Source organism: Rhinatrema bivittatum, chromosome 6 (genome assembly GCF_901001135.1).
Source record: "Rhinatrema bivittatum chromosome 6, aRhiBiv1.1, whole genome shotgun sequence".
NCBI classification, from domain to species: Eukaryota; Metazoa; Chordata; class Amphibia; order Gymnophiona; family Rhinatrematidae; genus Rhinatrema; species Rhinatrema bivittatum.
In genome coordinates this window covers 35,221,970-35,247,073 of record NC_042620.1, presented here as the reverse complement: position 1 = coordinate 35,247,073, position 25,104 = coordinate 35,221,970, and the positions used below count along the sequence as shown (strand labels likewise).

The following is a 25,104-nucleotide window of genomic DNA, read 5'->3' as shown; positions in this document are numbered from 1 at the left end:
GTATGCTAATAATAATCACATACCTTTGTAGACAACCTCAGGAGCGCAAGCGCCCTTTAACACTGACAGCCATTTAAAGGTCCAAAAAGGCGCGAAAGACAAACTCTCGCGAGATGCTGAAGCAGACAGAACCACACATGCAATTAATGACAGATTAATAAAACAGATGCCATTCTATCTCTTTATTGAGACCATTGGGGGAAACCGTATCTAAAGTAAAAATCCAGCGTTGCTCTCTACGACCGAGTATACCAGAGAAGTCTCCCCCCCGCGAGGGGCGTGAGACCACCTCCAGAACTAGGAAGGAGAGGGCAGCAATGGGGTGGTCAGCCTGGAGCCAATGTGACACTAAAGGCTCATCGATTCTGGAGGATCTAATGTTAGAGCAGTGCTCAATGATGCGTGTTTTGATCATCCGGGAAGTTTTGCCCACATATAACAGTGGGCACGGGCATCTCACCACATAAATAACTCCTCTAGTAGTACAATCTGATTGAGAAGATAATTTAAACGGAGGGGGCCATATATGGATGAATTGAGACCACTCAGAAGGATAAATATGAAGCTCTTAAGTGATTGAGAAAGCTTTGAACGCTCGTCCTTTACCACATCGGGTTACTACTGCTTTTTTGACTCAACTCGCGGAAATAGCATTGACAAAAAATTTTTTTCAATTCCAGGATGAAATTTACCAACAAAGCAAGGGGACTGCTATGGGGGCGACGATGGCACCCAGCCTTGCGTGCCTATATATGGATGACTATGAAACTTCTCATATTTATCCTTCTGAGTGGTCTCAATTCATCCATATATGGCTACGCTATATAGACGACGTCTTTATAATATGGACAGGTTCGGATATACAGTTTTATGTATTTCTTGACTGGGTAAACTCTATCAACCCCCATATTCAGTTTAATTTTAATATTCATCCTACACATGTTTCCTTCTTGGATGTTTCCATCACGTGGGTAGAGGACCATTTTGAGACCTCTTTATTTCGTAAAAAAACGGATCGGAACACTCTGCTGTCATACAACAGTTGTCACCCGAGGGCACTTAGAGATAATATTCCCACGGGGCAATTTCTAAGACTCCGCCGCCTTTGCTCTAACCGTGCTGAATTTCTTGTACAAGCGCAGAGTTTATCCATCCGTTTTTCTGAGAGGGGTTACCCATCGAGGGTTATCAAAAAAGCATTCAAGAGGGCACTGTACACTCATCGGGAATGGCTGTTTTCCCCCTCCACAGCTACTGAGGAAATGGCTTATAACTGTATCCTTCCTTTCTCTGTTGTAGGGAGGACTATAGCTAACATGATCAAAAGGCACTGGTCAGCGCTTTCCCTCACCGAGTTCATGCATGGGCCCCTCCGTTTTACTTTTAAAAGAGGGACCAACCTACGGGATCGGCTTGTACACACGGCAGGTCCATCCACTGCCCTGCAAGCACATGCAAGTGGCCAGCATTCCCCCTGTGGTCATTGCACCACGTGCCGGTATACGGAATCCCTGACAGAGTTTGTACATCCGAGGACTGGACGAGCGTTTAAATTATCTTCTCAATCAGATTGTACTACTAGAAGAGTTATTTATGTGGTGAGATGCCCGTGCCCACTGTTATATGTGGGCAAAACTTCCCGGATGATCAAAACACGCATCATTGAGCACTGCTCTAACATTAGATCCTCCAGAATCGATGAGCCTTTAGTGTCACATTGGCTCCAGGCTGACCACCCCATTGCTGCCCTCGCCTTCCTAGTTCTGGAGGTGGTCTCACGCCCCTCGCGGGGGGGAGACTTCTCTGGTATACTCGGTCGTAGAGAGCAACGCTGGATTTTTACTTTAGATACGGTTTCCCCCAATGGTCTCAATAAAGAGATAGAATGGCATCTGTTTTATTAATCTGTCATTAATTGCATGTGTGGTTCTGTCTGCTTCAGCATCTCGCGAGAGTTTGTCTTTCGCGCCTTTTTGGACCTTTAAATGGCTGTCAGTGTTAAAGGGCGCTTGCGCTCCTGAGGTTGTCTACAAAGGTATGTGATTATTATTAGCATACACTGTTTTGCGGCCTCTCATGTTCCATTCCTCATAGAAGTTATTCTATTGTAGATTATAATATGCCTTGGTCCCTCCCGATGCAGCTACCGCGAAACACGGGACCGTGTCGGGGGACTTCAAATGACCTCACTTTACTCTGAATGGAGTTGCCGAATTGAATGAACTATAACTGTTTGGATTTACAATAAAATTCTTTGAACATTTGAATGGAACTTTGTACTCTTACCTGCACCAGTTTATCTGAGGAATATGAGACCCCCATCTATAAAGGATTTCCAGAAGGGATTGACGATACTGCTCACAAGCTTCAAATCTGTGCTAGTACGGTGATGACATCGAGCTGGGAGCAGTGAATGGATCCTCTTTACAAAACAGAATGAGGAAAATGGAGTCCAACAGTAATTTATTCAGAAGAGAGGCGAATCTAAGAGTGAATGAGAAAAGGTATCTATAATCTCAAGAAGACCAGGAATAAGCAGTATTGCTTCATAATCCTTACGCTCTTCTAAGAGAGGAAATAAAGGTGTGGTAGGAATACCATCTCTACTGGAAGGCCTCTCTATGCATCCACCACCCTTTCCGTGAAGAAATATTTTCTGTTATTACTCCTGAGTCTCCTCCCCCTTGGAGGCTCATATCATGGCCCTTTGTTCTAGAACTTCCTGGACACTGAAAAAGCTTTGCTTCTTTTGCATAACTTTCTACCTCTCAGGTATCTGAATGTCTCTATCATAACCCCCTGTCCCGCCTCTCCTTTAGAGTATAATATTCAGGTAAATGGATCTAAAAGAATATCTGGTTTTAGAGAATACTGCGGAGTAGGGGTGTGTAAGGGTTTTGTTTTGTTTTTTTGCTTCATTTTCGTTTTATGTTGGGTTTTTTTGCTTAATTTCGTTTTTAAAATGGCTCGTGGTTTCTATGGGACGGGGACAGTTTCATATCATTCCCCACTTTACAAGGCAAATATGGCCTAACGGGGTTAGATGTATACCCTTACTTACAAATCCGACACTTTTTTATGACCGAGTCGGTGGGCCGGGAGCTGGCCCTGGGTAGAACCCAAATGGAGGCCTGGTGTGATCAGGCTGACACTCTGCGGAGAGCTATTTCCCAGGTTTATAATTATTTGAACAAAGACCCACAGCAAAAACCAGCTTTCATGAGGACCTGGGAGAGGGACCTGGGACGAACTTTGGAGGAGGATGCCTGGGACCAGATCTTTCTTTTTACCAAACGGGGCCTCCCCTACTCCCAATTAGCTGAGAACCGGTATAAGATTCTGTTGCGCTGGTACTGCACACCGGCTAAAATACATAGATTTAATCACACATATAGTGACCGGTGCTGGAAGGGGTGTGGCTTAGAGGGTACGTTCTTTCACATGTGGTGGTCCTGTTCTTATTTACAGCTTTTCTGGTCCGGGGTCACCCAGCTAATCCGGAACATCTTGGGGATAGAGGTCACCCTCACTCCGGAACAAACCCTATTAAACCTTCCCTATGATGTGACTGTGGCCCAGGGGAAGCTGATATCGTTTATTCTATCCGCCGCAAAATGTGAAGTTGCCCTGGAGTGGAGGAAGGCGGGACATATACCCGTGGGGCAGGTCTCCTCTCGACTACATAAACTGTTCCTAATGCATGAGAAGATGGGACGCCCTAACACCCGGGAAGGGAAACAACGTCAGGGTCTGTGGCACCCATACAGGGAATGGCAAAAGAAAAGGGCAGGGGCTGACCCAGAGAATTAATGCACACGTCACCCGCTAGTCCATCTCTAGGTGAACCAGTTATAGAATCTGATATTTATCCAGACCGACTATCATGGTTAAATACTTGGGTTTTTACTCTGCTTTGCTCACACATGGGGGGGGGTTGGGAAGAGGGGGGTCGGGTTGAGGGGGGGGACGGTAACATAAGCTCATAACATTACTTGTTAAATTGTATTGATGGCATGTTGACTTCTTCTTTTACTGCTCACTATTGTCATTTGAAATGTTATCATTATGTTCATTCAATAAAACTTTTAATATGAAAAAAAATGGCTCGTGGTTTTTTTACCCTAATTTCATGGTTAGTATGCACTAAGCTCAGTGTGCACTAACGTAAAACTAAAAAAAACCTGGTTTTTCTTTCGTTTTATTTTTTTTTTATTTTTATTTATACTTTTTTATATACCGAAGTATTGGCGGGGGCCTTCACTCCGGTTTACAGTTATTTATTTATTTATTTATTTATTTATTTATTTTGTATACCGACATTCGATCGAGATATCACATCGGTTTCCAGATAACAGGTTGAATAGAGCCGGAACTGCCCTATTTTACATTGTAACAAGATAACAGTTGATTAAACAATTAATATAAGGAACATTGTAACATATGAATAAAATTAAAATTAAATATTAAATGTGGGTATATAGAAATGGCATATAGCCTATATACAATATGTACAATATGACTTGGTTACGAGTAGGGTGGGGGACAGGGAAAAAGGGAGGATAGAGAGGGGAGGAGGGGTTATGCATTCGTGCAGAGTAGAAGTTATGCGGAAAGGCTTTCAAGAGTGTTTATTTTAGGATGTTGGGGTTTGGGAGGGAATGCTAGTTATAACAACTATGGGTCCAACAAAATGAAACAAAACAGGCAATGTCATTGACCTTATCTTTTTCGTTTTAAATGAATGCGCAACCCTCCTGCAGAGATAGTGCTCAGAGCCTCAAGGGGCGGGAGTCTCAGCTGTCACCTGACAGCATCACCTATTTAGATTTGTGAAATCCCAGGCCAGATGGGATTTACAGGACAGGAAACCCCATCTGGCCTCAAATAAAGGCCCATAGTGCTTCAATTCCTGATCCCTCCTGACCAGTGAAGAGCAATGGGCTACGGTCTGTGGATCAGTTGAAAGAGACTGTCTGCCCTGTTTGCTCTTCCTTCCCTTTTTAAAAAAAAAATAAATCTATTTTATAGCATTCCCGAATATCTTTGCATGAATGACTGACTGCGGCATTCTAAACTGCAAAGTCGGACTGTATTTTTTACCAGCAGACTCTGCCCTGATTTTCAAAGGGAAAAAGCATCCACGTAGTTTCACTTTGAAAATTATCTCTGGAAAGCTGTCTGCGCCTGTTGCTAGTTTTCCCGAGATAAACATCCATGCATGCTTTCTAAACATTCAAAGGTAGGGGCAGAAATGCATACCCCTCGCCAAACCCACTCCAGGAATGCCTCTTACCACTGCGGATAAAGTTAACATACGCAGTGACACAACATTTACCCACACACGGGGAGAGTGAGTTTCAAAATTCCATTTCCCCAGTTAAAACACTGCTTTTCTTGCAGAAATGATTTCTGGAATGCCCCTCAAAATGGGCAGTGATGGCATCTTCCCAGGCATGCCTCATTACAGGCCCTAGATATTCTGTGTGCTAGAAAGTGGGCGGGCCGAGTTAGACACTAGTGAATCCGGGATAAAACTGGGAACCAATAAAAAAGAACAGGGCCAGGCTGGTCCAATAAAACTGTTTCTCAAAACCCGAAGTTATAAATGTGCACATGCGGCAGACGTCCAGTGGGAGGAACAGAGGCGAACTAAGGGGGGGGGGGGAGAGGCGAGGGGTGCCATTACCGTGGTCCCTCGGTGGCACGGAGAAGTAACGTGCTGACGGGGTTCCTACTCACCCCCTGCACAGGCCAGGTCCTGCGGCAGATGAAGAGACCCTGAGGCGCCGCCAGCCTTTCCTCAGAACCAGTGGCAGATGAAGAGCCCTGCTTTGCAGCCAGCCGCCGAAGAAGAGGTTCAAAATGTGTGTGAGAGAGCGAGAGACTGGCCCTGTGAGAGTGAGTGCTTGTGTATGAGAGGCTGGGTGTGTGTGTGTGTGAGGGTATGAGAAGGGGTTTGTGTGTATGAGAGGGCACCTGTGTGTATGAGAGGGTGTCTGTGTATGTATGAGAATTTGTGTGTGTGTGTATGGGCTCCTGTGAGAGAGCGGGCCTGTGTATGAGAGGCTGGGGGTGTGTATGTGTGAGGGTATGAGAAGGGGTTTGTGTGTTTGAGAGGGCACCTGTGTCTATGAGAGGGTGTCTGTGTATGTATGAGAATGTGTGTGTGTGTGTGTATGGGCTCCTGTGAGAGAGCGTGCCTGTGCCGGTGTGGGTGTCTGTGAAGAGTGCCTGTGCATATGTACCTGTATCTACGTAAGTAAAACTGGTTAAAGTTTGTGCACTCTCCTCCAATCCAGGACAATCACAGGATGACTAGGAATCTAAATTTCCCAGGTACGGCAAATGAGAGATTTTTTTTATCCTTGTTAGTTTTAATTATTAGATGTGATGTCTTATTTTGAAATATTTTATTAGAATTTGGTAATTCTATTCATCAGCTGTTTTGATATGTATATTTTTTTAGTATGTTTTTACTATTCTGAATGATTTATATTTCTTGATTGTTTTGAGGAATAGTAATGTTCTCCATTTTCATTATTGCACTGCATACAGAATCTGGCTAGTTGTGGTTTCCAGTTCAGTTTTTGTCTGCATGTGTGTATGTGTGTTTAAGTGTGTGTGTGTGTGTGTGTGTGTGTGTGAGAGAGAGAGAGAAAGAGAGAGAGGAAGCATGTATGTGGGTGAGAGATAGAGGAAGCATGTCTGTGTTGTGAGAGAGACACAGAGGAAGTCTGTGTGTGAGCCTCTCACATACACACATGCTTCCTCTATCTCTCTTTCTCACTCACACACATACACATACACACACACACACACTCCCTTTGTCTCTCACCAAGTGTGGAGTGTGTGAGAAAGAGAGCATAGTGTGTGTATGTGTGACCCCAGTCTACAGCAATCTTAGGATGACAAATATGGAGAGCTGGAGATTTTTAAAATCCTTATTAGTTTTAATTATTGGGTGTTTATTTATTTTATTTATTTAAGCCTTTTATATACTGTCGTTCCAAAACTAGATCACAACGGTTTACAAAGAGAGCATTGAATTACAATGTAGAAAGATAATAAACTTCAATCTGCAATAATATAAAAGTAGGAACAAGATATAAGATTAAGGAAGTTATTAATTACTACAACAATGGAAAATAATTCAAGGAATTATTAATGTAGAAGATTTAAAATAATTCAAGATAAAGAAAAAACATCGTGAGATCAGTTTTTACTAAATATAATTGGATGAGTTCAGGTGAGATCATAGGCTTTCTTGAAGAGCCATGTTTTTAGACCCTGTTTGAATTTCTTTTTTTTTTCTGGTGTTAGTCTCAGTCGGCTGGGTAGTGAGTTCAAACGTTTGGGGCCAGCAATAGAAAACAGGCGATCTCTGATTTGCGTAAGATGAGCAGTACTGTTGGAAGGTACTGAAATAATTCCTTTGTTTTGGTGTCTTAAGTCTCTTCTCGGATTATAGAATTGTATTGAAACTCCAGGAGGGGATGAGTCAATGTCACTGATGATATTGAAAGTAACTGATAAAACTTTGTGTTGGATTCGGAAAGTAACTGGAAGCCAATGAAGATCTATCAGGGTGGGAGTGATATGATCAAATTCTCTAGATCCGGTTAGAATTCTGGCAGAAGCATTTTGGAGAAGTTGGAGAGATTTAATTAAGTTTGCATTAAGGCCTGGAAATAATGATTGCAGTAATCTAGATTAGGAAAAGAATTAGAGTTTGTAACACTGTGCGGAAGTCTTGGAAGGTTAGCAAAGGTTTCGGACGTTGAAGCATTCTGAGTTTGGCATAACCAGATTTGATTGATCTTCGAAATGTGTTTTTTCATGCCTCCTGTTTTGAAATATTTTATCGATGTTTAGGAACATTTTAAATTATATATTGGGGGGGGGGGGGGGGTGCCAAAGGAAGTATCTGCCCCGGGTGCCTCTGGGAAGGAAGTGAAAACCTGCAAGCACTTTTGTTCCTGCTTATTCTGGGGATGAAGGTAGGCTGAGCACCGGGATTCCCTACACGGCTGCTTAACATTCCTTGCTGCCGGGGGTCACAGTTCTCCAGCTTGAAAGTACATTAATGTAATAAGCTCAGAGCTGGCAGGCTTCAAAGGTTTTCTGGCACTCTCTGCAGGCCCATTCTGCTTGTTTATATACTAGTGGGGAACACTGATTGCCAATACTAAACAACAGCATTCTGCAGAACTTTATATAGCATCACTCTCTCTCTCTCTCTCTCTATATATATATATCTATAGTGGCTATAGAAAGCCTACACTCCTTTCCAAAATGTCTACCTTTTCTTGCCTTATAGCCTTAAAGTAAAATGCATTAAAACGTGTTTGCTCCATGTATCTGCACACCCTATCCCATATCTGCTAAGTGAAAAATATATTCCAGAATTCCTTAGGCCGGTGGTTCCAAAACCTGTCCTGAAGGACCCCCCAGCCAGTCAGGTTTTCAGGATATCCACAATGAATATGCATGAGATACATTTGCATGCACTGCTTTTCAGGATATCCACAATGAATATGCATGAGATACATTTGCATACACTGCTTTTCAGGATATCCGCAGTGAATATGCATGAGATACATTTTCATGCACTGTCTCCATGGCATGCAAATTTTTTCTCATGAGTATTCACTGTGGATATCCTGAAAAGTTGGGGATCCTCCAGGACAGGTTTGAGAACCACTGCCTTAGACAATGAAGTAGAAAAATAACATGGAATGGTTGGATAACAATTCACTCTCACTCTTATAAGGATAACTCATAAGTTATCCATCTCAATGGCAAGTTTTGGGATATTCCAAAATTTAGGGTAAATTATAGCTGGATTAAGTCACTATTTGGCTATAATTTAGCAGGTTAAAAAAAAGAGGTGTTCCAGGGCCATTCCGGGGCTTGACAAATTTATCTGGCTAATTTAACAGATTTTCAACTATAACCAGCTAACCCCCAGATTCATCATTCTGCTGTATTTATAGCAGAATGATGAGTCGCAAAAAAAAAAGAAAAAAAAAGGGGTGTGGGCAGCCAGCCGCATCACGGCGGTGCAGATTCGCCCGCCATGGTGCAACCTCACCGCACACTATCACCCCCATAGCACCACGGGAAAAAGGTGGTGTTATTTCCCGCGGCAATAATGTGAAAACATTATTGCCTGCAGCACTGGTGGGTCATAACCCCGCACAAATCCCGCCCAGACTCCTCCCCTTCCCCTAATTAGCATGGCATCGCCACGATGAGGCCGTTATCGTGTGTGATAGGGCCCTAACACACACGATAGCGGCCCATCGCAGGATAAAGCATGACCCTATAAAGTTAGCTGGATAACGTTAGCATTTACCATAAGTTTACTCTTCCAGCGATATTACTACAGTTATGCTGGAAGTGCTTGGGATCGTGTTTACTGCAATCCCAGGTTTTAAAAAGAGCCGACAAATTAGGTATTGGGTGGATAGGAGGGAAGGGTGGTGATGGGGGGAGGGGGCGTGGGGAGAGGCGAGAAGGCAGTATTTAAAAAATATATTCACGGGGGAAGGGAGGAGGAGAGGGCTGGAGGGCCGGCACTGATGAGAATCAGGCCAGGAGGCCCGCTATGTTTTTGGTTTTCTTTTAACAGGATCTCCACTTAACCGGATATCTTTAAAAGACACATAATGCTTGTCTTTTAAAGAAGGCTGGATAGCATTAGACCTAACTAGACATAATTAAAATTTGGCTGGTTAGGTTTAAAGTTATCTGGCTACAGGTAGCCAGATAATTGTAATAAGGGATATTCAGTGGGACATTTATCCCAATGAATATCCAGGACATTAGCCGGATAACTTGTCCACTAAACAGCTTACTGACCTCTTAAATGTTCTGGAGAAACTAATCGCCTTCAAAAGTACACACCTAGTGAATTGGCCCGACCTATGTTGAGTTTTATTGAGTCACATGTTGACAGGATAAATTAAGCAGTTCCTCTTGGTTTTCTTTGCTGGGTAGTGCATTTCCAAGCAAAGAGCGAACCCTGAGCATCAAGGAGCTGTCAAAATAACTTGGAGACAAAGTTGTGGTAAGGCACAGATCTGGGATAGGTATAAAAGAATTGCAAAAAATCTTAGCCTACCCATCGGAGCGCACGGTCAAGACAATTATTAAAAAGTGGAAGGTGTATGACACCACCAAGACCCTGCCTAGATCAGTCCATTCCTCCAAACTGGAGGACTGAGCAGGAAGGGGACTGATCAGGGAAGCAATCAAGTGGACAACGGCAACTTTGAAAGAGCTACAGGCTCTTGCCACGGACAAGATTGGTGAAAGTATGCAATGTGACAACAATATCCCAAGCATTCCACAAATCTGGGCTGCATAGTAGAGTAGCAAGAAGGAAGCAATTATTCTAGAAAGCACCCTTGAATCCTGTTTGAAATGTGCAAGGGACCACTTGGAGGATACTGCAGCCATGTGGCACACGGTTCTGTGGTTGATGAAACTGAAATAGAACTTTTTGGCCTGAATACAAAGTGTTATGATTGGTGCAAACCCAACACAGCTCATCATCCAGAGAGCATCATCCCTACTACGCAGCATGGTGGTGGCAGCAGCATGTTATGCGGATTAGGGACATGCATTTGTTTGAAATGAATGAGCAAAATGGGACGAATGAAGCCATTTTCACTTTGTTCTGAACGGAATGAACTGAAAGTGGCCTCCCACAAAAAAACCTGAACATTTTCAGATAGTTTTGTTTTCGTTTAAAAAAAAAAAAAAGGGGCTCCCTAAGGCCCTCCAACCCTGCTTCCATCCTGTAAAAACAACTCTAGGGCCACAGCCTCCCCGGCTATGCTAAGCCAGGCCCAGCCAGGACCCCCCCCAGACTCCTCCGAATCCCACTCCTGCCACCTAAAAAACTTCCAGGGCTGAGGACCTCCCTGAGCCCACTCACCCCATCTGAGGGGTCCCAGAAGGTCCAAAGGGCAGAAGCGATGCCCATTTCCTCCTGCCCTGACAGTCTTTACTTTAAAAAATGGCGCTGGCTGCCCTCAGGATGGCGCCAAAGTCGTCACCTGGGTGCCGGTCTCAGGGACAGCTGGCACCATTATGTTGTACGGCCATAGAACATGCTATCTTACAGGGTGATTCATCAAGCTGTGCTAGGGCTCTAACGCCCTTTATATTGCATGATATACGCAATGTTTTGCATCTCCCCGCCCAGATACCCTCCCCTATCACACTGACCTCCTTTGCATGCGATTTACATGCATGAATAAAGCAAATGCACGGAAAGAAGATCATTACTAGTCAGTTCTTTGTAAATATTTCATTGCGGCTGTCCGATATAGTAATAAACACCTCATTTAAAAGCATCAGATGTTCAGCGGGAGGCCTGGGACCCTAATGCGGGTTCTGAGGCTCCCGCCGCACATTTAAAGAGGCAAAAAAAAAAATGGCTGCAAATCCCCATTTGAGATTGAGCAGGGGTCAGTGCTGATCCTTGTCTCAATCCGGGGCCGCTGGTAGAGGCAGCCCTGACAGCCACAAAACATTGAAAACTTCAGAAGAGGAACCGTGCAGCGACGGCCATGTCCCTCCTTCCTCCCTCCCCAAAGAACACAGTCAAATGTGGCAGGGGGTGGAGGGATGGTACGCTGGGTCTTCGGGGGGGGGGGGGGGTGGAAGATATTGGTATCAGAGGCCAGGGTCTACATTTCTAGTACGTGCTTTGGAGAGGGGGGGAGGGGGATGTGGCCGGCGCCACGCCGTTCTTTTTTTTTACACGTTTTCAACATTTTGGGTGTGTCAGGGCCACCTCGACTAACAGCCCCGGGTTGAGACAGGGGTCAGCACCGACCCTCGCTCAACCTCCCCATTTGGCCGCAAGTATATTTTTTTTGCGGGGGGGGGGGGGGGGGGGGACCAGTGGCCCTTGAAGGTGATAATGGTCCCCTGAGGTTGGGGCCACCGTCGTGTTAAAGGGCCACTCGCTGCATTCTTTATGTGCCAGACAAACGAACGCTTCATACTGCCGCGGTGCATTTTCAAGGGAGCGGCCCCACTATCTCGGCAACACTCCCCCCCCACCCCACCCCCGTGACAAAACATCGCAGCGTGATGAATCTAGGGGGTTAGTTAGCCGGATAATTTTATCTGCCTAACTTTAGGACGACGCTACAGCGTGACCAGAGTCAGACAGAGAAGTTATCCTGCTAACTCTGAATACTGGAGATAGCTGGCGAACTTATCTGCCACGTCCCCCGCAATGCTCCTACGTTACCTGGCTACATTTTATCCGGATAATGAGTTATCTGACTAAACTTCAGCAGCTGAAGTGGCTGGAATATTCGGGTGGGGGGGGGGGAGTGAGGAAGATTAGGAATCTGGGATAGGAGAAGAGCAGGAGAGGGAGGGTTCACCCTCTCCCTACAGGTTTTCCCACCCTGTGGTTCGAGGGAAGAAAAAGGGTCGACGTCAGGCTGCGATATTTTTCGCCGGTGCCACAAAAAGAGTTTTCCAAAACGTTGCCGTTTCTCGTCTGTCGGCCGTTCGTGCCTCCCGAGATGCGTTCACTGGAAAAGGTGCCTTAGGCATCCATCTCACACCTGGTAACATCTGTAGCTAAAGGCGCTGTTTTACTGGAGGCCCAAGGTGGGCGAGCAGGGCTCGGGGGCAACGCGCACACAGCGCCGTGCGGAAGTTATCCCCCGCTTCTTCCACTGCCGGCTCCCTGGGTCGACCAGAGCGCAGGATGCCGCAGAGGCCCCCCCCCCCCGAGAAAGATGGAGTCGTAGTCACGGGGCAGTGGCAACACCTAGTGGCTAAAATTAGGGCCCACGACTACAGGGGTCCAGAAGGAGCCTTGGGGCATGGCCTCTGGCCAATGGCTGTTGCTACAATAAGACCGGGGGAGGGGGATGGAGCCTGGGTACCCACAAATGACAGAGCCACTTCTGTTCAATATTTTTGTGAGTGATACTGCAGCCGGGTTGGGGGGGAAACGTTTTGCCTCTTAGCAGATGACAATAAGAGCTGCAAAAGAGTGGACACCCCTGAGAAAGCAGACAGAACGAGATGTGATCTAAGGACGCTCGAGAGTCACTGCCAGGGAGAGCAGAGTCACACATTAAGGAACTCGATACGATTGGGGGTGAGAAGCTAATGTTTGCCTACCGGGAGAGAGACACTTGGGGGTTGAAAGTGTCGGATGAGCTCTGGTGAGTGAAACAATTTTGGGAAGGTGGTGGTCAGAGCGAGAGAGACTCTGATGTCAGCTAGTGACTGCCATGTTATGCACGGCCCGCCCCCCTCCACCCCGTCCACCAATCCCCAATCCTCTTACCTTCTCTTCATCCTATTCCTGATCCTCCTTCCCTTCCTCTTCCCATCCTTGGTCCTCTCTCTCACCCTCTCCTTCTCCTCGCCCCATCCCTGAGATATCCTCCCTTTAGTGATAGTTGAGATTCTTTTTTCCTCGACAGCGCTTAGGGGTGGGAAAAACCCTAAATGCATCACCGAAAGAGGCTGTGGAGGGAAGAGAAAGGCCGGTGTAAGGTGCAGAGCTACCCCCCCCCTCCCCTTTCCCGTGCCGGCCGGTGAAATCCTGGCATTTTTGCAGGGCATTTAATCCAGCAAGATACACTGAAGAGCACGCAGCAGGCACTGACCTGTCTCTTTTGTTTTTTCCTGGGTGAAAGATAGGAGAGCCTTCTGTTGCAGTATCCCCTTTGAACAGGGATCTGAAAAGACGTCTTGATCCCTGCCTGAACACAAGCAGCGGGCATCGTTAGCCAGGGGGAAACCAGGGATCAAGGTGGAGGGAATCGGGGGCCATCCATTTCTCTGTTCCTGTTTCTATCTTCCCATAAACTGGAAGCTTCCTCCAGGGCTAACTTCTTGCCTTAACGTAGACAAGACAAGCATTGAAATAGTTCTAGTTTTGTTTTGCTTTTTTTAAGCTATAAGCAGCAAATGCTACAAAATCAACCTGGCTTCCACCCCGTGGCCAACTGTACGGAATGACCCTATAGCGCTCTGCGGTTTTATTTTTAAAATGTATTATCCTTTTGGCAGATTCCTCTACTGAAGAATTTCCCGAACAAAGTAAACATCTTTTACCATGCGATGACAGCAATGTGAGAAACAATTTTCCTCATGTCTTAGGCAGTCACGTTGTTTAACGGCCCCTTCCAATTCCACGAAAACATGTTCCAGCAGGCGACATCAGCCGTAAATAATCGTGTCGGCCTTCAATAACAAACCACCCCTGTCCATCTCGACCCACAGCAGGGGGGGTGGGGAGGGGGGAAAAAACAGGAAATGGGAAAAGATTCACTTGCATGCGAGCTGGAAGCTTAAGGTAAACTTTGCCAGGAGAGAGGATTACGTTGAAGGGCTTCTGCACGCGTGTTTAGCGCTGTCTCTGCTTGAAAGGCCCAGCACGAGCACGCTGCATCCGGCCCACTGTCGTTTTAAAGTCCCGTCTGGGTCCAGCCCCCCTGGCATATTAGCAGGGCAGACTTTTGAGTCCTTTACGTTGACTTGCCATCTTATGGAAGTGCAACGCCCACACGCAGCAATTATAGACTCGTTCCCCATGGCGTGAAATTAAGAACTGCAGCTGAACAAGTCACAAGCTGTTTTAGGTGAAATTGGATTCCCGCGGAAAGACAGACTCGGGGCCAAGAAGAGACTGGCTCATGGCCGTTCTCGCCGCTTTAACTCTGCACTGACTGCTTTAGGGGCTGTCAAACTGCCGCACCACGGGGCCATCCTGCACCTACCGAAGGAACCCGCAAACCACGACAACAACTTCCTCACCGAACGCCCTTTGGTCGGGCTTTAAAATCGGGTGAGCGAAAAACCAAGTCTCAAAAGAAAAAACACAGAGAAAATGAAACAGGTAAAAACAGAGAAGGTATTCAAGCTATGTTAACAGCCGGATCACCATTAGGAAAAAGACTGTCATTACCGCGGACTTCTCAAGAGCCTCACTGGAGAGATAAGGCAAAGCCTGCTCCTCACCTGGCAGGCCATCCCTCTCCGCTGCAATCTGTCCTGAATTCAGCCGCGCGACTTATCTTTCACCGAAGCGGCTACGCTCACACAGAACCCCCTCTTCTGCAGTCACCGCATCGGCTCCCTATCCCCTCGCGCGTACAGTTCAAGCTCCTCTTACTCACCTACAAATGCCTTCCCTCTGCAGCTCCTCGCTGCCTCTCCTCTCTTATCTCTCCCTTCACCCCCTCCTCCTGCACTCCGCTCAGCAGGCAAGTCACTCGTATCTGTTGTGCCCTTCTCCTCTGCCGCCAATTCCCCGACGTCCGTGCTTTCCACTTGGCTGCGCCGGGTGCTTGGAATAAGACTTCCTGAGCTGCTGCGTCATGCTCCCTCTCTCACCGGGTTTAGGTGCTGTCAGATTACTGCACCACAGGGCCATCCTACATCTACCGGAGGAACCCGCAAACCACGACAACTTCCTCACCGAGTCACCTTTTGGAAGCTGCATGTAAATCTTAAGCCTGATTTGTCTGCTTTTAGTCTCGTTAACTAACTTTCTTTTCTTTTTTGTTTTAACCATTGTCTTGCTTTATGAAATACCCCAAAAGCTTCTTGTCCTGTATGTTTGTCTTATTAGACTGTAAGCTCTGTTGAGCAGGGCAGTCTTTTTTGTGTGTTTGTACAGCGCTGCGTATGTCATGTAGCGCTATAGAAATGTTAAGCAGCAGTAGTAGTACTATATATACGCCTGAACGCGGGCACGGCAGGATGGAATCGTCAGGGGCAGAGGGAAGGGGCGTCTACAGCATCTCTGAAAGCAATAAGTCAACTAGCTTGACTTAAAAGACAGCTAGGATGACATGTCACCCATGGACACAGTGCGGAAAACAAATATTAGAATTAGACACCCTTAGGTTAAAGAAAATACTTGTTTAATGGGAAGTTATTTCCTCTGTGACTTCAGGTGGCTCATACCAGGAAGCGTTAATGAGTTCCCCCTGCAGGGTTCCAGTTTTTAACTTGGTAGGAATCTCTGAACTTCCACAGCAACTCCTTGGCGGACCCAAAAGGCCATTCAAGAGCAATAATTAAAACACCATGCTCAGCGACATATTCTAGACAAGGTTTGGGCCAGCAAGGCAGCAGAAGCGCTCGGTAATACCTTTGCATCTGTCACGCTGCTTTCCGCGCCTGGCGCACGACGCTGTGTCCCCGGGGCTCGGAACGGGCTGTGCGCAATTTTAATCTGGAGATTTTTTTACAGCTCTCAAAGGAACGCCGGCCACCCCCAATCACAAGCGTTATACACAAGAACCCTTTTCCTATAGTGATGCTTATAGGAAGTCACGAGGGACGTAACACTGTTTACTGATGCTCACTACTTCTTAATAACCTTTTTACTATGGGGGGGGGGGGGCAAGGTTTTTTAACTAAACTTGGGAGTTAGCTGGTTAAACCTCCATTTTTTTTAAAAACCGGATGTTGTTCACGGAGAAGCTTGAATGGACTATGGGGGGGTGTGAATGAAGTGTGTAAGTGAGAGAGGGAGAGGGGTAATGTGATTTGTTTCTATTTGCGTGCTTAAAACTGATGTTGTCTTATTTTTATGATTATTTCGGAAAAGTTGTAAAATAACACTTGCTGACTATGTTTCGTATTAAGTTGCTCTTTAGTTTTCTTCTATGGCAAATCCTGTTTGTTTGAGTGTTCCAAAGGTTTTTCAATCTACACTCGTGTCTTTCCAATAAACAGATGTTGGAAGAAAAATATGTTCCTTCCACTGTCCAGCTAAGTTTAACCACCTAAATATGGACAAATCTAGCCAATCCCAAAAGGAGGCAGTTGTAGGGAGCGTTCTGGGGGTTGGTTTATGACGTATAGTTGGTTAGCAAGATTTGCAGCATGAGCTGGCTCAGTTTAAGTGGGTCACATCAGCCGCAAATCTAGCTGGCCAGATTAATGTACATTTTTCAGTGGTGAAGTCATCCAAAGATAACCCGGCCGCTCTTTAGAATTTGAGCCCTAAGTTGTATATGTCACGAACGCGAAATCTTTGTGCAAGGTTTGCTGGCTGTAAACGCACACTGCTTTAATAGAACTGCTCCGGGGTAATTTCAGCCTCTTGAAGTCACTTATCCTGACACTGGCGAGCTGAAAAATGCAAGGTATGCTGTAATTACTGTAGGGCCCACAGCGCCTTCCATCTGAGCTCCTTGCCCACTCTTCTGTTCCCATTCAGATTGTTATCTCAGGCTTGTTTTCTAACTTCAGGAGAGGGGGGGGGGGGAGAGGAGGGGAGGGAACTGCGAGCTTGGATTCCTCCCTAATGAGCCCCCACGTCTGGGGATTTATAGCCAGAAAAACCTCAGGGGACCATGCATTCAGGATCCGTCCACTTTCAGTCATTTTAAAATCTGAATGTCTTCCTTTCTGCGGCTCTCTGTAAATGCTGATTCATTATTTGCAAGAGAAAAATTCCTAACGAAATAGTTACATTCCATACTCGGATGTTAATAAATACTTTCCAAACAATGATTGTCTGCTCATTGTGCTACTGAATGTTGACCTCTTACTTGCTGCAGTCTCTCTGACTATGGGGGGAAAAAAAGCTTCGTGCATCAGTCCAAAATATTGTGGAGTATGCATTGTACAGCATAATGACAGTAAAAATTACATACAATATCACAATTCTATGACGAGTACACAGGAGCTTTTTACAGCTGATGCTTATTTCTAAAAGAAAACATTCATTATATCTGGAAACAACTGCTTCCACATTAACCTCTTGTCATAAGAAAACAAAGACCACAGATGTACATCCGCCTGAAAATCAGAGAAATCTCTTGGTAATGTTGACCCTGAAACAGGACCCGAGGCAGAAGGCTCTCGCATGATCAGACGATCACCACACCAGGAGGCCGATGCAATAAAGTGCGCGTAAAAAAAAAAAAAAAAGCGTCCAAACTGGGTGTCTGTTTTTCTACCGCGCGCGCATCCACCTCTCCTGGGCGCTCGATGCAATATGTAAATGAGCTGCCGCGCTAAAACGGACGCGCTAGGGATAAGTTGTGCATCCTTGGCACCGGGCGCCCAGGAGACGTGGCTGTGTGCGGGTTACCGAAACAAACAATTTCCGAGCGTCCGTTTTATCCCGTGGCAGCGAATTTACTGGCACAACATACGCTGCCTGGAGGGAGTATATTGTGCGCGTGTAATTGTGCACCTAGAAATCTGTTTTTTTTTTCCAGGATGCTCTTTCTGTGGTTCTTCCTACTTGTATCGCGACGATCCTAGGTAGGAGGAAGCACGGAAAAGCAGTATTTTTTTTGTTTGTTTTTAAGTAGATCCCCTTGACGCATGGTAACACGACGTCTGCTCCGGGGCAGGTGTAAAATCTGACGGGTTAAAAAAGTATGCCCTTTTTTTTTTCATTGCGGGGTAACAGCTAATAGCCTTATCTACATGGCGTTTACATGTAGATATGCCTTTGTTTGGACGTTTGTTTTGGAGGCGCTGATCCCCTTTATTGCTTCGGGGCTTATGGACGCGCATCCAACCACTCGTTAACCCGCGGGCTAGGCTGGGCGCACTTTACTGCATCGGCCTCCAGGGATTTTAGTTGCTATAGACTATTTCATTCAGGATCAATACAGGTTGGGCACCAGTGAGGTAGGGGGCTTGGAGAAACAGATTGCTCCCTCATGCCACAAGCCTTCCCGAGAAGGGTTTGACAGACTATAAACGTAAGAAGCATGCGCCGTGCAGATTGCTCCTCCGTGCACTGCACTGGTCCCTACTCCCTATCCAGATTTCTCTCTCCATGGTACTGTTCTGCTAGGAGCTCTGCATGCAACAAAAAAGTGACACAAAGCGCCGGCGCGCTTACCCTCCTTGGTGTGCGTGTGGAAGGAGACGGACATGTCCAGCAGGAGCTTGCGCTGCTCCACCCGGCGCACGAAGTCCTGGATGCGCACCTCCAGGTGCCGCGCCGCCTTGTAGATCTCCTCGGGGTCACACTCGCCGGTCTGCGCCAGCTGCTCGGCCGCCTCCAGCAGCTTGTCGGCGTTGGTGTACGTGTTCTGCAAGAGGCGAGAAAAGCCTTCAGAGCGGCGCGGGGAGCGGCGCGGGGAGCGGCCCCCTCCCCCCCTCAACGCCCCGGCTCGGCGTTCTCTTCAAGACCCCCCCCCCCTGCACCGGCTCGGGGAGGACGCAGCTGCAGCAGCAGCCGGGACCGGAAGCGCTTTGCTGAAAAGCCGCTTCGCCCATTTGGGAGATGCGCAGCGATCCTGCAGCCGCGAAACTTTTATCTCTTCCCCCCCCCCCAAAATCTCTAGGACCGATGAGGGTGGCGGAAGCTTCCAGCTACCGGGAGACGTGTGAAATGCCTCACCCGGAGGAACTGCCCCCACTTCCATGGCTTCCAGAGGGGTGCAGGAGTTTTCCACAAGCCGCTGCCTGATCTTGCTTACTGGGGAACCTTCCTATTCCGGCTGCCTGTCTGCCTCCCGCTCCCTGATCTAGCTAGGAGCCAGGCTTTATTTGTGGGAGGGGGAGGGGAGGGGGCCGCTGCCAGAAACAAAGTCTCCAGCCCATGTGAAGGGCTTCACCGCTACTTCTGGCAAAATCCCTAAGTGTACAGACAGGGAGGGAGGGGAATCTGTGAATGCAAGCAGCGAGCCAGGAAACAAGGTTTTGGGTGGTGCCGTGCACCGAGGCTGCCGGATGCTGAGGCTACTGCAGAGGGGGGGGGGGGGGCAAGTGTGAAAAACAACCAGCACCACCACTAAAAGCACCGGTGAAACCGCCAGGGAGGGGGGCTGGCTCTTCCGGCACAGGGCTCTGGCGGTGGAGAGAATGCATGAGGTTAGTAGGAGCACACAATTACAGCAGGCAGAGACACCCCCGGGTGCAGGATGAAACATTTACAAAAATAATAATAATGATAAATGCTGGGCTGACTGCACTGGATAGTGAACTTTCTCCATCCATTCACACATCAGGGTAGGACAGCGCCAGCATCTTCTCTTGCACACACACACACAGGCCCCCAAAACCACAGAGCCGGAGATACAGAATGTGCAGCGGAAGTGTAAGCTTCCCACCCACCCACACTGGTCCCACCAGAAAGGCACACACCCACACCTCGCTCTCACCACAAAGGTACAGCACACACACACACATTGGTTTCACCACAGAGCAGGTATATATACGGTAGTATGGGGGGAGGGGGCGGTAGTGTAAACCCTATGAATTCTCCACGCTTCCATCACCATTCACTTATGCTACAGCAGCAACCTGCTCCTCAAAATGTACTTGCAGCATCTGCCTTATTCCAAGGTGTTACAACCATATAACCTCTCTGCCCCATACACTTCCACTTACAGTTCAAACTTCTCCTGCTCACCTACAAGTGCATTCATGCTGCAGCTCCTCCTCATCTCTCTCCTCTTATCCCCCCTCCCCCCAGCCTTTTAGCCCTCATCATGACCTCTATTCAGGGGGCAATCTGCTCTTATCTCTGCCCTTCTACAACCGTTGCCGATTCCTGAATATTTCAGCAGTATTTTGGTTGTGTGCAGAGAAGAGAAACAAATTGCAGAGGAACCTAAGACTGGAGGTAGAGGGGACAGGAAGAATGACAATGTTATCCACAGCACGGATTACGTTTACGGTGGCGGTGGAACTTCCAGCTACTACTGAAAAATATTTACAATGTATTCAGTAAGCAGCACAAGTCAAAGGCCTGCCCCCGGTCTCCTTGCTCAGTTCATTAAGACCTTGCTCCGCTTGGTGCCTGTCTGAAGAGGAAAGACAAGGGGCTATGACAGAGACACTCAGATGTATAAATAATGCACAAGCAGGAAACATTTTTTGGAGGAAAGCATGCTTTAGAACAAGAGGTCATGGTAAACTCAGAAGAAGCATTAGTGCAAGAGCTGTAGCCTCACAACAGTTCACCTAACCCCCATCCCTTAATCCCCTCTACCGTGTATCAGCAGGACTGGTGTAATTCACCAATCCCTGCAGTGGGGTGCACAAGTAAATACAACAGTAGGAGGACATCTAGTGGTGTCAGGAAGTAACAAAGAGGAAGGAGTAGTCAGAGAGGAGACAAAGAAACAGCAGCAGGTGTGTGCTGCAGCTTTGAAGAGAAGGTGAGGAACGTGAAAGAGTTGGTTCTCCACTCTTAGCCTCATAAGCAGAGAAATGCAAGAAGCAATGCTTGTGCTTACAAGAAAGAACCTGAAATAGTTTATTTCAGAAGCAGAGTTAAGATTTTCAAGCCTGGAGAGACGCAAGAAGACTGTGATCGTTGCGGAATGAGCTATTTTAGATCTACCGGTAATTCTTCGTGGAACGCAGGAATTGGTAAGAAGAGGTAACAGTGGTAGGGCCACTCAGCAATACTGATCTTAACGTGATCAAATTTGAACTAAGGACTGGAAGGGGGACAGTATGTAAATCTACAGCTCTAACACTAGATTTTCAAAAGGGAAACTTTGATAAAGTGAGGAAAATAGAAAAAAACCGAAAGGTGCAGCTGCAAAAGTTAAGAGTGCAAAACAGGTTTGGACACGGTTTAAAAATGCCATCTTAGAAGCACATTCCAGATGTATTCCACGCATGAAGGGCCAGATTTTCAGGGGTACGCACGTAAGATACGCACATATCCCCCAAAAACCTGCCCGAAGTTCCCCCTGCGCGCGCTGAGCCTATGTTGAGTAGGCTCGGTGGCGTGCGCAAGCCCCGGGACGCGCCTAAGTCCCGGGGCTTTCCTGGGGGAGCGTGTCGGGGGCGTGTTGCGGCGACGCGTCATTTGGGGCGGGGCCGTGGGCGTGGTTACGGCCTGGGCATTTCGGGGGCATGGCCGAGGCCTCCGAAACGGCTCCCGGGCCTGGGAATTGTGAGCCGGCGACCGGCCCGACAGGCGTAACTTGTGCAACAAAGGTAGGGGGGGTTTAGGTAGGGCTGGGGGGGGGGGGGGTGGGTTAGGGAGGGGAAGGTGCGGGGGGGGGGGGGTGAAAGGAAAGTTCCCTCCGAGGCTGCTCCGATTTCGGAGCAGCCTCGGAGGGAACGGAGGCAGGCTGCGCGGCTCGGCGCGCGCAGGCTGCCGATTTTGCACAGCCTTACGCCCACCGATCCCGGAGATACGCATGGCTACACGTGTATCTATTAAAATCCCGCGTACTCTTGTTTGCGCCTGGTGCGCGAACAAAAGTATGTGTGTGCGCAAATTTGTAAAATCTACCCCTAAGAAAGGTGGAAGGAAGGCCAAATGTTTAACGGCATGGTTAAAAGGTGAGATGAAAGAAGTTATTTTAGCCAAAACAATTTCCTTAAAAATTTGTAAGAGGGATCCATCTGAAGAAATTAAGAAAAAGCATAAGCGTTGACAAGTTAAATGTGAAACACTGATAAGACAGGCTAACAGAAAATTTGAAAAGAAGTTTGCTCTAGTGTATAAACTCGTAATAAGAACTTTTTAAAATACATCGAAGCAAGAAGCCTGCAAGGGAGTCAGTTGGACTGTTAGATGATCGAGGGGTTAAAGGGGCAATTACAGAAGATAAGGCCATCGCAGAAAAACTAAATGAATTTTTTGCTTAGGTGTTTACTAATGAAGTTGTTAGGGAATTACTTGTTCTGCAGAAGGTTTTCAAAGGTGATGAATCAGATGAACTGAGCCAAATCACGGTGAACCTGGAAGATGTAGTAAGCCACACTGACAAACTGAAGAGAAGCAAATCACCTGGACCGGATGGTATACACCCCAGGGTTCCGAAGGAGCTCAAAAATGAAATTTCAGATCTATTACTAGCAATTTGTAACCTATCATTAAAATAGTCTATTGTAGCTGAAGACTGGAAGTTGGCCAATGAAAGCCCAATATTTAAAAAAGGCTCCAGGAGTGATTCGGGAAACAATAGACAGGTGAGCCTGACTTCAGTGCTGGGAAAAATCGTGGAAACGTTTCTAATCACAGAGCATATAGAAAGACATGGTCTAATGGGACACAGCCAGCATGGATTTACCTAAGGCAAGTCTTGCCTCACAAATCTCCTACATTTTTTTGAAGGGGTTAATAAACATGTGGATAAAGTGAACCAGTAGATGTGGTGTATTTGGATTTCCAGAAGGCATATGACAAAGTCCTCCATGAGAGACTCCTAAGAAAACTAAAAAGTCATGGGATAGGAGGCAATGTACTTTTGTGGATTACAAACTGGTTAAAAGACAGGAAACAGAGTAGGATTAAATGAACGGTTTTCTCAATGGAAAGAAGTAAGCAGTGGAGTGCCTCAGGGATCTGTATTTGGACCTCTGCTTTTTTTTTTTTAATCCTTTATTTATCATTTTCCACAATTTTTATGAAAGAACATCAACCGTTGTTATGTTTGTTATGTTGTTATGCAATACATAAGAGATGGAACGTCCTCGACGGACCAGTATTCTAAGATGGATTTTTTGGTCATCAGAAAGGTTTTCCGCAAGAACAACCACTGGGCATCTGCGATTGGCTGGGGGAGTTCCTCTCGTTGTTCGAATAGACATAGTAATGGGTTCAGTGGAAACATAATGTTCAACAAACGATTGATATAAAGGAGTTGATTTGTACAATGCAGCTAGCAGAGACTGCAGTGTACAAACAACTCCTCTTGTTAGAATTTTTATTTATTTATTTATTTAAGGCTTTTATATACCGACTTTCTTGATACAAATCAAATCAACTCGGTTTACATCGAACTAAGCAGAACTATAACCAACCAATCAACAAGTGACAATTTAAAGGAGCATAAAGTTACATTATAACAAGGATGCCTTAACTGGGAGAAGGAAAAAAAGAGGGGGAGAATGAAGATAAATTACTATATACAATGGAATATGGGAGGGAGGCAAGGAGCCGACCTCATGATGACTTGTGAGCATGATTAGCATTTGTTTATTTACATAAGCGATATGATAGTTCTAAATCAGGCTGTTGGGCTAGTTTTCATCACTTATAAGGGCTAAAATTCTTTAATGATGTCAATTTTACAATGAATACCTCTAAATGTTTCTGTAACACCACCCCCCCCAACCCACCTCCTGAAAACTCACCCCAAATCCCAGTGCCCCCTTACAATGGTCCATATATTGAGTGTCAGGCTGACCCCTATAAAGAGGTAAAGAGGTTCTCTCTCTCTCTCTCTCAGAGTATTTTATTTCATGGGTACATGTGCAGCCCTTTTAAAATCTACCTGATATGCACTGGAGAAGGTATAGAGAAGGACAACCAGAATAATAAAGAAGATGGACGGGCTCTCCTGTGAAGAAAGGCTAAAGAGGTTAGGGTTTTCAGCTTGGAAAAGAGATGGCTGAGGGGGAGGGGGGGATATGATGGCGGTCTATAAAATCATGAGAGGACTAAAACGGGATAATGTAAATCAGTTGTTTACTTTTTCAGGACTAGAGGGCATGCTATGATGTTAGCAAGTAGCACATTTAAAACAAATAAAAGAAAATTATTTTTTACTCAACTCATAATTAAGCTCTGGAATTCATTGCCAGAAGATATGGTTAAGGCAGTTAGCTTATCTGGGTTTAAAAAAGGTTTAGACAAGTTCCTGGAGAAGCCCATAGTCAAGTTAGTCAAGTTGACTTAGGTAATAGCCACTGCTTATTACCAGCATTAGTAGCGTGGATTCTATTTAATGCTTGGGTACTTGCTAGGTACTTGTAGCCTGGATTGGCCATTGTTCGAAAGAGGATGCTGGGCTTGATGGACCTTCAGTCTGACCCAGTATGGCAGCTTCTTATGTTCTTATCTTCTGTTGGACAGAGTTTGTGCTACAACCGAGGTGGCCAGCTCCAGTCCTCAAGAGCCACAAACAGACCTGCTTTTCAGGATATGCACAATGATGATGCATAGGATATATATCTGCATACAATGAAGGCAGTGCATGAAAATCTGTTTTATTCGTATTCCTTGTGGATATCCTGAAAAGCAGAACCATTCGTGGCCTTCTTGAAGGCTGGAGTTGGCCATCCCTGTGCTACAGTGTCCAGCAGTAGTGCAGATTTGGGAGAGAAGAGAAAATCCCAGTGTGCACTCTGGGTGATCAGCTAAACCTC

General features: G+C 46.4%; 1 protein-coding gene across 4 annotated transcripts in view; it reads right to left on the bottom strand.

Annotated features, from left to right (window-relative positions):
* Positions 1–25,104, bottom strand: part of KALRN (kalirin RhoGEF kinase) — a 1,195,491-nt gene that overhangs the window by 540,286 nt on the left and 630,101 nt on the right. For 2 of the 4 annotated variants that reach the window (XM_029605245.1, XM_029605240.1), the window contains exon 11: positions 18,879–19,070. In XM_029605245.1, the coding sequence (XP_029461105.1) occupies positions 18,879–19,070 (192 nt within the window). Of the gene's footprint in view, positions 1–15,173; positions 15,193–18,878; positions 19,071–19,381; positions 19,489–25,104 lie in introns of those variants that run through there. The other 2 variants (XM_029605241.1, XM_029605242.1) reach the window with 2 other exon arrangements.